Source organism: Pseudophryne corroboree, chromosome 8 (genome assembly GCF_028390025.1).
Source record: "Pseudophryne corroboree isolate aPseCor3 chromosome 8, aPseCor3.hap2, whole genome shotgun sequence".
Lineage (NCBI taxonomy): Eukaryota > Metazoa > Chordata > Amphibia > Anura > Myobatrachidae > Pseudophryne > Pseudophryne corroboree.
Window position 1 is genome coordinate 277661779 of NC_086451.1, and position 14483 is coordinate 277676261.

Genomic DNA, 14483 nt, shown 5'->3' on the forward strand with positions numbered 1-14483 from the left:
CACTACACTTCACTACAGTACACTACACTATACTACACTACACTCTACTACACTACACTACATTACACTACACTACAGTATATTACACTACACTTCACTACAGTACACTACACTACACCACAGTACACTTCACTACACTACACTACACTCTAAGGGTAGGGGGGGGTGTAAGGGGGAATTGGCCTGCCATCATGTGTAAAAGGTGGACCTATCCTGCCGTAATGTGTAAAAGGGGAACTCTGCCTGCCGTAATGTGTAAAAAGGGGACTCTGTCTGCCGTAATGTGTAAAAAAGGGGATGTTGTCTGCCGTAATTTGTAAAAAGGGGAATCTGTCTGCCGTAATATGTAAAAAGGGGACGCTGTCTGCCGTAATGTAAAAAAGGGGCTCTACCTGGTGTAGTGGCGCTACTGTGCGGTGTAATTTGAATAATGGAGACTACTGTGCACCATTATATGAATTGGTATTATTTTGTGGCCACACCCCTTTCCCGTGAAGCCATGCCCCTATATTTTTTGCACACGTCATTGGCGCGCACTGCCGCCGATTTACATTAAAGAGGGAGGCGCCGATGCCGTTTCTTGCACACAGCGCTAAAATGTCTAGTTACGGCACTGGTCGCTTGGCTTAGTCATACAACTACCTCATTGCAAATCTTTTTCTTCTTTGCATGATGTACTGTTTATGGCCTTTTTTTATATCTGCCCTCCTGTCTGACACTACAGTGCCACTCCTAGATGGGCCAGGTGTTTGTGTTGTGTTTGTGTCGCTTAGCTTAGTCATCCAGCAACCTCGGTGCAACCTTTTGGCCTAAAAACAATATTGTGAGGTGTGAGGTGTTCAGAATAGACTGGAAATGAGTGGAAATTATTGTTATTGAGGTTAATAATACCGTAGGAGCAAAATTACCACCAAATTCTGTGATTTTAGATGTTTTTATGTTTTGTTTTTTTTAAATACCCCAGATCCAAAACCAAAACCAAAACATGAAAGTGGAATTAGAACCAAAACCAAAACACAAAATACGAAAGTGCCCGCCGCACATCTCTAATTATAACTGCAACATTGCTCATGTTATCGCGGTAACTTTAGTATGGTTGATGTGCGTAGCCACACATCGCGTCCTAACTTCACATTTATTTGAACTGCTCCCATAGGGACTGGTGCTGAGTAGAAAATATGCATGTTTGTATATAAATAAAATCAGCAAATGTGTGCCATGAAAGCTTACAAGAAAAACATGCCTGAATATACACTAACACAGATTTGCTCGTATCTGACACCTATGTCTGCTTATAACAGGATAGGCAGGATGGGGAAACAAGAGCAATCTAATAGAATCTAAATACAGCAAGTACCTCTGTAAGTACCTACACATGAGGCTGTGATTATCTTTGCTGCTAGCCACGGCAAAGTCAACTCGTTTGCCACAGAGCCATAGCTAGACCTTTCAGTGTCCTGTGCCAGAGAGAGTATTGGTGCCCTCTACGCACCCCCCATCCCCATTTTTCCAAATGGGACATAAGGCGCATGGCTTGGGGGGAAGGGTCATGACAAGATTGATCCCAGAGAAAGCCCACATTTTATATATATGTATATATATATATATATATATATATTATATATTATATTATATTAATTATATATAAATAATACACTCACATTTATAGACTACTGCGTTAAATGGATATGGACACATATCCTCTTTATACCACATTCATGCACTTAACTTGAGAACTTGTTGTTATTCAATTACAATACCTTTTATTAAAGAATACATTTCAATATACTGCCATACCCAGGATTCAAACCTATAACCTGTTGAATTCTATTCAAACACCCTACTCATTGAGCTATTTGATCCTGCATAAAAACTATGAACACTATATGAAGCTACTGGTACTTTGTAAAAAAATAATCAGCATTGCAATTGAGCAAATCTATTTAGTGTGCAGCCACACATCAAATCTATTGCAGCCACATACATAGTACATAGATCTGCTCAACTGCAATGCTGATCATGTTTTCACAAAGTACAAGGTAAGCTGAATTCTCTAGCTTAGAATTATCTACCTTTCTATGCAAGGGCAGATAGCTCAATTAATAGATTGTCTGACTGCAATGCCACAGGGAATGGGTTTGAATCCCAGGTATGTTAGCGTCTTGAAATGTAATAAAGGACAGTGTGACTAAATAACAAAGAAATCTCAAGTTAAGTTCATGAATGCTGTATAGGTATTAGCGACATAAGGGGTCAGGGTAGGAGACAGGGGCAGTCAGAAGACACTGGGCTTCAAAAAGGTGGGAAACTGCAAGTGAAAGTAATTAACAGAACCCCCTACCCTGCAGCGCTATGTGCAGTGCCCCTCTGCACACACCTCGTTACAGCGCTGGTTTGCCACAATTAGCATGCAAGCTGGTATGTGCGTGTACTGCACATACACCCGCAATTCACAGGGTCACTTCTACAAACAGGTCACATACAGGCGTGAATAGTCACAATCTCGATGCGGCCACACGTGCAGCCAGTTCGTGGCACAGATGTGTGGGGGACATATTTGTATATCAATTGTGCGTTCCCAAGGGATGATGCAAATACACAGTACAAGTTTTGCTGCTGATGATGGCAGTTGCCAGACTAGCTAGCTACTGTTTGGCTGATTGCAGATTCACCTCTGAAGCTTACAGGTCACTTCTTAATTAACTGCGTGGGTATATATATTATTAGAGTTGTTTCTTTGCTACATCCATTTGTACATAATAAGGAATATTATATCAGTTATGATATTACTAATAAGCAAATCAAATAGCAAAGGCGTACTTCTATATAAACATTATACCAGTATCAAAAAATGTAATTCAGCAATGAAAGTGAATTGCACTGTAATGTCTAAAACTGAAGATCTCTATAGGCGGTGCACATCAGAATATGGTAAATTACAGCTAAAGCATTACAATATTCTGATGGAGGCAAAACATTAAAAAATAAGAGAGAAGTTTTAGGTGAATAGAGTGAAGTTAAAGAAAAATGTAAAAATAAATTGTAAAAACCCATTTTGTAATAATAAATTATATGTAACATTTGGAAATCAAATGTAAATAATAAATGTGTGACAGGTCTTCTGTGTATCAGTATGTAGCAGAAAGAAAGAAGTAATAATGCCACTGTATAGGTCATTGGTACGGCCTCATCTAGAATACTGTATTCAGTTCTGGAGGCCATATCTTCAAAAGGATATTAATACATTAGAAACTGTACAAAGGAGGGCAACTAAAATGGTGCATGGCCTACATCACAAAACATACCCAGAAAGACTAAGAAATCTCAATATGTATAGTTTGGAGCAGAGAAGGGAAAGGGGGGACATGATAGAAACTTTCAAATATATCAAGGGTTTTAACAAAGTCCAGGAGGGAAACATTCTCCAAATGAAGAGAAGCAATAGGACACGAGGACATGCACTGAGACTGGAGGGGGGGGGGTTCATGGGAAATTTGCGGAAAAATTATTTCACAGAAAGGGTAGTGGACAAATGGAATAGCCTCCAATCAGAGGTGGTAGAGGCTAAGACAGTAGAGCAATTTAAACATGCATGGGATAGACATAAGGATATCCTTACAAAGAAATAAGGATCAAATAAGGTTAGAGATAAGAATAATATAAAAAAAAAGGGGCAGACTAGATGGGCCAAGTGGTTCTTATCTGCCGACAAATTCTATGTTTCTATGTTTCTAAGACCGTCTCCAAATATTGCAAAATGTGACAGACATATAAGCATAGTCAACAGTGACATTATCGACATTTACATTGTTGACACACAAGAAAGTTGACATTAAAGATGGTGACATGGTTAAAATGTCGACATCATCCCTGTCAACTCCTAGAAAATGCCAGCATTGCTGGAATGCTGACATATGAAATGTCGATATTGTTAAAACGTCGACATTTGCATTAGGTTTATGGTTAGGGTTAGGATTACCATTAGAGTTTAAGATAGACTGACATGAAAAAGACAGTGTCAACATTATGGTCATATATATATATATATATATACATATATATCAGCTTGTTTCAAGAGGGTCATCATATATAGGTAAACTGTCAAATTCAGAATGTCTGTACTAACAAAATAAGTGTCACCATGGGGTAAATGTACTATAGCAGTATGGCCCATGCCACTATAGCCCCTCCTGCTTCGCCTCTTTACTGAGACGAAGAAGAAAACAGTAGTGCCAGAGATGGCCCTCCAGCGATGCCTGTCAGACCCCTAAAAGCACATCAGCCTAGTGCTGATGCGCTGTCTCATCCTGGCCGGCTTCAGTGGGCATGTGCGAGATTTTGCAACCATCATGAGATCTCACACACAACCTGGAGCCCGTCAGTCGCAGCCTGTCAGCCGCAGCCGCCACTACAGTGGCAGTGAAGGCGCAACGACACCTGCAGCTGTCAAAATTGATAGCTGCAGGTGTCAGAATAGTCAGTCCAACTGACTGTTCTTACATTGCCCAGCACATCGACACACTATCTTGAAGATAGCAGCTCCGATAATGACCGCCACAGTAATACATGTTGGGAGAAGTAGTATTAGTGCACACAACCTGTGATGATATGACTTCCCCTAACCATGGAAATGGGGTCGTGTAACATATCAGAGCCCACAATGCAGCACATGACATTTGTCAGCAGAATGACCTCAATTCTCTCCTCTTTTGTCAAAGCCATCTTTAACAAAAAAGTGTTGTAACTTTTGAATCATAACTGCTATTTAAAATCTGTTTACAGCAATAATTTTTAAGCAAATTCTGATGTCGTTTGACATGTTACACGACCCCCTTTCCATTTGAAAAAACTGACTTAGATTCTAGATGGCCGATTTCAAGATGGAGCGCATGTTCGGTACATATCCTAAAAGATAGCTCACCTCACCCAGACCTTACAGTTGTATTCAGTTTTCCCATTTCCTGTACAGTTTTTGAAACAAAAGGGTGTACTGTGACTTTTGTATAACCCTGTATATATATATATATATATATATATATATATATATATATACATATGTGTGTGTATATATATATATATATATATACACACACACACACACACACACACACACACATACATACAGTATACTAGCTACAGTAAATACAAAAAATATATTGTTGTTGTAAGACTATATAGATAAAATATTAGGAACTCCCACACAACATGAAAAATTATAATAAATATAGTAATATCATGTTTTGTTTTTGTTTTGTTTTTTGTTTCTTTTAGGACTGTAGTTTACTTTTATGCAATTATGCTTCCATTGGGATTCCCAACTTTACATGAAGTGAGCCAGACCTACAATAGCTATTTATGACAAGGCAGCATATGCAGTTTATAGAGCACGACTCCATTCATCCTTTAGATACCCTCTGCCAGTACAATTGTAGTGAGAGCCACGGCCAGTTAGCCTGGCACCAGGTTTCCTTCTTCATTTTATCCTTGTTGATTGAATAATCATGGATGGATTAAGTGTTCCTGCTCTGACAGCTGCAGATTCTGAAAAATGCCTGTGTGGCTTAGGTCTCCTTGGTCCAGAGGAGACCTCCACCATTACCTTAAGGTACCTGGAGGAGGACAATCTCCTTTTTTAAGAAAAAGCAACACTGTAAAAATAATAAATGGATAATTTATACCTTCATTTTTACCTGACAGTCTTCGTTATATGACACTGTACATAATATATATATATATATATATATATATATATATTACAGCATTGGAAAATCAGTACTAACAAGAATACTTCCTCATAATGTTCAAACCAGACTAAAATCTATCTAGTACCGCTTGGATAAGAACACACCTCTTGTATGGCAGGATACCATTCATCTAACTGCCCTAAACATATCCTGGACAAATCTACACTATTGGCAGGTATGACTGTTGATTATGTTTTCTAAAGTTTGTTGTTAATAAATGAGCAATTAAATGTTTGCTATAGAGAGAAACTTGTTTATGAGGTTATGCTGCCACATAGAGAGTCAGTAGGGTATAGGGATACATTAATTAATTGCTTAATTGATTAATTGCTCCATGGTGGCTCATCACCATTCTAACAATGATGGAGATCACAGAGTAGGTTAGTGGAAGGAAGGCAGTGTTGAACTGAATTAAAGACAATATTGCACATTGTTAAGGCTAGAGGAGCAATGGCATTAGGCGCCTTTGTCACAATAATTTTACATGCCTGTTGCTGAACACATTGATTGATTATTAGACACACAAAACTGAAATGACATGTTAGATGGAAATCCAAATGCATATGAAGGCTGAGTGAAAGGTAATAAAAACCGAGCAACAACGTCTTGCCGAGTCTGTAAACTAGAGAATGCTTAATTCATATATGCCAACTCTCCCAGGAATCATGAGTTAAATTGCTTAGGACATTGATGTAGTAGAGCGGAGGATATTATGGGTATTTCAATTTAACTTCCCAGTGACTTGCCACAGACTCAGCCACAATGGTAAGGAATCAGTGTTCTTTACCTTTATGCAAGGTCAAGAAGTGAATTATTTTAACATCATAATTGAAATATTGCTATAATTCTACATATTACTAGCTATTGTATTTAATCCTAATACTGTTTATGTATTCTATAGTGTTCAGCAGGTGTAAGAAATCTGGGAGGAGATGCATCAGAGAAATACAGTGGAGGGAGATAAAATATCAACCAATCAGATCCTAAATCTTATCATTCAAACACAGCCTGTAAAGTTACATGTAGAAGCTGATTGGTTAGTCCTTTATATGGGACCTAAAAGAGAAAATGTACAATATGGTGTAATACTGTTATGTAAAAATACAAAAAGGTTTTCTAGTGATGTACTCACCCTTTGTGGTGGCAAAAAGCCTTAAATATTATGATGATGTAAATGGGACCTCATTCAGGTTGGATTGTAAATCGCGATCCAACTGGAATTTTTGCATTCGTTCGGCAGGCGCATGTGCAGTGCTCATCCTGCACATGCGCCCGCATTTACTGCGGGTGCCCCACAATAAATGCGAATGCCTCTGCCTGATTGAAAGGCAAAGGTGTTTGCGGGGCAAGAGGGGGTGTCAATGCTCCATTTCCAAGGCAGAAACGGAGCATTGCGGGAGCGGCCTCAGGGAAATGGAGGCATGATGACACGAACGGTGGGACTGTCATGGGCGTTGTCCAGGTGGCTGCGTGACATCACACACAGCCGCTCCAATCAAAAAGATGGTGTGACTATGCACAAATTGTGGCACGATCACAGTTAGTGTATGGACGCGGGGGCGGTGGGGTGGCGGTTAGCATGCTGGGCAGCCTTGCCCTGCAATGGGTGGCCACCAGGATGCATGGCAAAGGATTGCAAATTCTGCTAGAAAGAAGAATTTGCAATCCTTGCTGAATAGAGTCCATAATGCTTCTACTAGTGGTGCGCTCCAATTATAGTGAGTGCACCAAGGTAAACCATTTGTTATGTTTGCATAACAGTATTGTACCATATTGTACAATTTCTCTTTTGACCTCTACTATATATTGGTTATTTACAAAAGTTATCTGGAAACCACTTGATTATTCACTGTAGTTTTTTCACCGTACAAGGTTTACGGGAACAAACAGTGTGATTTATACACAGTCCTATAACAGTCACTTTTGTTATTGAGATATACTAATTCTTTCTTTTTTTCTTGTCCTTTGTTTTCGTCCTGTCTAATTGATTTATGACTTGTTTATATTTTTTAGTGCCAGTCCATCAGGTATCACAATTGAAATGTTATATACATTATTGATGGTGTTATGTCAAATCTCCCTTGGTCCTGTTTTAGGTCTGCTATTCGATATTTGCGCAGGAGTAGGTTATTATATTATTATTGTTACTTTATGGAGCCATTTTATCAAATAATATTTGCAGAATATTTCTCCAAAAATAGGATTTTGGTACTTACCAGGTAAATCCTTTTCTTTGAATCCATAGGGGGCACTGGAGTACTCTTGGGGATATGGACGGCTTCCACCGGAAGAAGGCACTGAATAAATTAATTTTTGAGACTACTCCTCCCCTCCATATCCTCGAGCACTTCAGTGTTTTTTACTGAGCCGAACAGGATCGATAGAGAGATTGACCAAAGGAGAATTACATATAATCTCACGGACAACAATAAAGTTGACACAAAACGTAACAGACAACTAAACAGTTGACACCATAACTGATTAACCCTTGTTAAATTTAAACCAGTCGTGAAAGTGTGTTACCATAAGAACCACTGAACTTCCTAAAACAGGTAAACTGCTCTGGGTGGGCGTCCAGTGCCCCCTATGGATTCAAAGAAAAGGATTTACCTGGTAAGTACCAAAATCCTATTTTCTTTATCATCCACTAGGGGTCACTGGAGTACTCTTGGGATGTACCAAAGTTTCCTCCGTGGTGGGAGAGCTGTTTGGCACTTGTAACACTAAACGGCCAAAGCTAGATGCTGATGCCGCGAAAGTATCAAACTTGTAAAAGCGCACAAACGTGTGCACTGAAGACCAAGTAGCCGCACGGCAAAGCTGTGTCGTAGAAGCCCCACGACTCGCTGCCCATGACGTTCCCACAGAACGTGTGGAATGAGCTGTTACTGAAGTAGGTGGCTGTAACCTAGCATAAAGGTAAGCCTGACGTATGGTCAGTTTGATCCATCTGGATAAGGTTTGCTTAGAGGCTGGCCAACCCCTCTTAGCCGCATCATAGAGAACAAACAACGTATCCGTTTTACGCACAGTAGACGTTCGGGATACATAGATGCGCAATGCGCGAACCACATCCAACGTTCCAGAATCTCCTGTTAACACAGGAACTACTATTGGTTGATTGATGTGAAAAGACGACACTACCTTTGGTAGAAAAGCGGGATTCGTCCGAAGTTCCGCTCTGTCATCATGAAAAACTAAATACGGTGACTTGCACGACAAGGCACCCAGATCTGAAACACGCCTAGCCGAAGCTAAGGCTAAAAGAAAAATCGTTTTCCAAGTGAGAAATTTAATATCCACTTGTCGTAAAGGGTCAAAGTAATCGGACTGTAAGAAATCTAAAACCAGATTCAAGTCCCATGGTGCTGTAGGTGGAATGAAAGGAGGCTGTATCCTCTTTACACCCTGTAAAAACGTATGTATTGACGGCAACGAGGCCAATTTCCTTTGAAAGAAAATTGACAACGCAGATACCTGCACCTTTAGTGTGGAAAGACGTAGTCCTCCATCTAACCCCATCTGTAAAAATAACAAAAGACGGGATAAATTAAAAGATGATGTCGGAAATTTCCGAGCTTCACACCAACTTATATAAGTACGCCAGATTCTGTAATAATGAGCTGCCGTAACCGGCTTCCTAGCTCGTACCATGGTTGGTATAACAGACTCAGGAATGCCCTCTCTTCTTAAGATGGCCTTTTCAACAGCCACCCCGTCAAACGCAGCCGCGCTAAATCGGGGTAAAGGAACGGACCCTGTTGTAACAGGTCCGGACGTAGTGGGAGTGGCCACGGATCGTCTGCGAGTAACCCGAGGAGATCCGAGAACCAAGCCCTCCGAGGCCAATGAGGCGCTATTAGTATGACTGTGACGGACCCTCTCTTGATCCGTTTTAGCAACAGCGGGAGCAGCGGAAACGGTGGAAACAGATACACAAGGCTGTACGGCCACGTGGCTGTGAGAGCATCCACCGCCACTGCCCCTGGATCTCTTGTTCTGGACATATATCGTGACACCTGATGATTGTGGCGGGATGCCATCAGATCCACCTGAGGGTACCCCCACTTCTGGATCAACATCTGAAATACTTCTGGATTTAATGCCCACTCCCCTGGATGAAAATCCCGACGACTGAGAAAATCTGCCTCCCAGTTGTCCACTCCCGGAATGAACACTGCCGACAATATCACCTGGTGATATTCGGCCCATCTGAGGATCCGAGCTACTTCCCGCATTGCCATGCGGCTTCTCGTTCCTCCTTGTTTGTTTATGTATGCGACTGCCGTCGCATTGTCTGACTGCACCTGAACAGTCTGAAAACTAAACATGTACACTGCTTGTCTTAGAGCATTGTAAATCGCCCTGAGTTCCAGAACATTTATGGATAGCGATCTTTCGTGATTTGCCCAGAGGCCCTGGAGCCGATGACTCTGAACTACAGCTCCCCAACCTCTGAGACTTGCGTCTCCTCTATTTTACGATCTGCAGGGTCTTTAAGCGTAGTAGCAGTTGGTACTGGTATGGTTAACTTCCTTGTAAGTTTGGATACGGATGAATCCACCAATGGTGGGTTCTCCCAAGTAGCTGTCATGGACTCTGGAAACGGGTAACTCGATTTAAATCTACGAGGAATAGAAAACCGTTTATCCGGATTTTTCCGTGATTCCAGTAACATTTTATTAAGAGATTCCGAAATAGGGAAACACATCGGAGATCTCTGTCGTTTAGTAAAAACTACCTCATCATTCGTCAGGGGCTCCTCAGTTTCCGTAAACTCCAGCGACTGACGTACTGCTCTGATGAGATTGTCAATACCTGGGCTGTCAAAATCGTCACTATCTGACTGTTGCCCTATTTCACCCTCCTCATACTCCTGTTCAGTGAGGTCTAGTATCCCAGAGACTGGAGAATTATTAGGAAAAGGAAATTTATCTTTCCCACTCAAGGTGGGCCTCTGACCAGATTGAGACTCTGGTAACTCAAATGGTCTCATTTTAAACTCAGATCTTGCCGCCTCTCTTTCTTCACGAGAGGCGGCCAGCTCTGATTGTAAACCAACTAATACATCTGCAAGTAAAGCCCATGGAGGGTCCAGAGATGGTGGTTTTACTTCTGAAATCGTATTTATGGCTGTATTAACAACACATGCTGTACATGTGGTGGATCCATCAGGCAACACACTCTTACAGACATGACATGAAAAATGTTTCTTAGATTTTGCTGGTGTCTTACTCATTATAAAAGACAGACAATACAAACTACACACAGACAGACTGCACGACTTAGTAATAACACCAAAGTTCCTGGTATATATCAGGCAAGTGCAGTGCCTGCCAGCAATAAGAAAACTGACCCCAAAATTCCCCTAGTACCACTCTTAGCCGAGATGTAATAAAGGAAACCTGGAACAGACAGGAGAACATTAACATATTAAGCATGCCAAATACTGCCAATGTCTCCCCCCCCCCCCACTCCCACGACCTCCGTGTACAGCACCGGGTCGGGGCCTGTGGAAGTCTGCATAGGGCCGTGTGAGCGGCCTGTACCTGTAGGCCCAGGCAGCGGGAACTCCTCGGCTGCTGCGGGCGGATAGCGGAAGCAGCGAGCGTGCTGCATAGAGCCCTGGAGTGGCCTATGCACACGCGCTCCCGCCCGCCACACACATTTTGCGGAGTGTCTGTGTAGCCAGGCAGCGCTGCTGCGGCGCCGGGGAGCAGCGGTCTGGTATTTAAGATGCTGGGAGCGGAGAGTGAGAGCGCGCCGCATGGAGCCGTGACGCGGCCCATGCACACGCGCTCCGGGCAGCGGTGAGTACCCAATACAATCCCCAACAGTGGAGCGGCAGCAAGAGCTGACCGCCCCTAACATACCTGGACCGTGACCAAAGTCTATGACGGGGCTTCTCATCCAAGCTCCGTCCAGCTTTTTGCAGGCAGCCTGCAGGTGGAGTGAGGGAGCTCTTTACAGAGAGGTCCGACACTCACGGCTGTTCTCAGCCGCTTCCACTGTCCCTGACCCACGCCTGTTAGAAGGGGGGAAAGGACGTGGAAATCCTTGAAAAGAAGAAAAACTTAGGAACTAAAAAAAAAATTCCAATACTTCGTGGACGAGCTCCACTATGCCTTCTAACTGTGTCGAGAACAGAAAAAACACTGAAGTGCTCGAGGATATGGAGGGGAGGAGTAGTCTCAAAAATTAATTTATTCAGTGCCTTCTTCCGGTGGAAGCCGTCCATATCCCCAAGAGTACTCCAGTGACCCCTAGTGGATGATAAAGAAATACCCATTTTCCAGGGACACCTGCAAATATTAAGAATCCCCCAAATATTCCTCCAATACTGACAGCAGCAGCACCCCTCATAGCAAGCATTCTGGTCCCCAATAATATAACACAATCTACAGATGGTATTACCCTATAGTAATGCATGGGCTACTATTTTGCAAAAACTACAGTACCAGGCGAGGGTTCTTCCCAGCAATGGCCACTGCACATGCATCGTCTACTGACCACACATGTTCAGGATGGACCCGGCTCCTAATATAGAATTAAATTATTGCTTTTGTGATCATTTCCCTTCTTTACACATTCTGGGGTTGTACTCATTTAGGACATGTCCCTGTGATTTTTAGAACATTTGGAGTAAGTTAATTTAAATTATTGGGTCTAAACCTAATAATTTGTAAACATGCCAATATCTCTCTCCATTTTATAAGTTAATTATAATTATTTGGTATGAAACCTGATAATTTGTAAATATGACCTATCTTTCTCCACTTTATATCTCTCCAAGGTTTGATACATCTCCCCCTAATTTGTTATAGGTCTGACTGCAAACTCTGAGTATGTCTTAAACTGCTGAGTGCAATTTTGCCTTTGTAAAGACTATAGAACAAGTGGCCACATTGAAGAAAGAGGATTTCATCAAACGATGTACGCGTAGTACAAATAACGAGGTAATACAACAATTAGACATGAATTCACTCATCCAGGGCTACTACAGTTTCTGTTTTGAAGCTTAATTGTATTGTAAGTTGGTTATTTTACTAAATGTTTAATATTAAATATAATTAGTAAAAATTGTTATGTTAAGATTTTATTGAGGTTTTAAGATGATTAAAAAAATGTTTTATTTTATACAACCAAAATTATCACATGACTATTAAGCTAACAGAAAATAAAACTAGTCAAGGTGCTTCAGTTAGTGTTATAATGTTTATAATTTGCTATGGCAATATAACATTATTAAGCTAGATCAATAGCTTGATCCATGAGGATGACTTGGTGCATCATACCTAACTAACAAAGCAAGTGATATACTCATGCCACTGTTTGGCAGTTTAGTAAGAATAGAGGGGAAATGTATGATCAGCATACATAGTGACAGGACCTTGATTGCACCATTTGTTTAGAGTAGATGTTCATCATCTGTAAATTAAGAATTAATAGATTGTTACATGGTTGGAAACAAGTTTCTCATAACTGTAAGACTCACTTTCACTCCGAAAAAGTCATGAAAACATCATGAAAACATCATGAAAAAGTCATGGCAACATGAAAAATTGCAGCACTTTCTGGAATTCCTGGTTGAAAGTTGGCAAATACAAATGAAGGGGCAGTAACTGTACACAACATGCAGCTTTCATGTAATATCACCATCTATTTTTCCTGACAAGTTTTCTGGTTATAAATCTTGTATTTCTTCAAGTCACACTAATTTTGAACTGATTTTAGACACCATTGCTGAGCTGGAAGCTGTGGATGGTGTCTACTGTAACCAATAAAGAGATACATATGGTAAACTACCTTCAGAGTGCAATAAAGGTTACAATTGGTAGAAGTTGAAATAGGGCCTCTGAAAAGAGAAAACACATCTGGAAAGCTAAAGTGCATGTTTCCATATAATCTACATATTTTATTCACGTTTATTGTCCCTTTAACACAAACTACTATTGTCAGCATGAAGTCAGCCAATGAAATGATGGGTCAAAATTATACAATCCAGGCATATAATAAGTCATTTTAGTGGTAAATAAGTTACACATGTACTAGGCTGTAATTCAATGTATATATTAAATGGAAAGCGGAGCTTACTTTTTGGTGAACAGGTCCCACAGTCTAATAGTCTAGTCCAGTCTGTAAGACAATCAATAGATGTCATTCATTCCTTTGCTGTCTGGTTGGTTTAAATTAAGCACAAAGCAAAAAATAAAAATATGTACTTGTAGATGAATAGCTTAGAATGTCAGGTGGCTGAATTATTACAAAACAAAACAAAAAAACACAAAAAACACATATAGATGAAAATGTATTGGGGTAGATTTATCAAATCTTGGAGAGAGATAAAATAGTAAAGTTGCTAGTAACAGCCAATCAGTTTCTAACTTTCGTTTTACAGACTGTAGTAGATAAATGAGCCGATTGGTTTCTATGAGCAACTTCTCCACTTTATCGCTCTCCAAGATTTGGTAAATCTACCCCATTGTATGAGATATTTTGCACAATACAGATGTATTATATATATATATATATATATATATATGTATATATAATGGCGTATACATTTCCTGTGTAATTTGTGAGATCTGCTCTCATTAGTCATATTAGGTGAGTTATGAAATCATCAGTTGTGTAAATTGAATAGTACTCTCTCTATTGTAAATTATTACAGCTTTTAGTAATGCACTGACTGCTGTGAATTATACAGATACTCTATTAGTAATGTACTTTTTATTTCCA

At 40.5% G+C, this 14483-nt stretch overlaps 1 protein-coding gene across 4 annotated transcripts in view; it reads right to left on the reverse strand.

Moving 5' to 3' along the window:
* TENM1 (teneurin transmembrane protein 1) overlaps positions 1-14483 on the reverse strand; it is a 1080468-nt gene that overhangs the window by 639308 nt on the left and 426677 nt on the right. For 3 of the 4 annotated variants that reach the window (XM_063937256.1, XM_063937254.1, XM_063937255.1), the window contains one exon: positions 13839-13880. The exons of the other annotated variant lie outside the window; for it this stretch is intronic. In XM_063937256.1, the coding sequence (XP_063793326.1) occupies positions 13839-13880 (42 nt within the window). The remainder of the gene's footprint in view (positions 1-13838; positions 13881-14483) is intronic. 4 annotated transcript variants of the gene reach the window in all.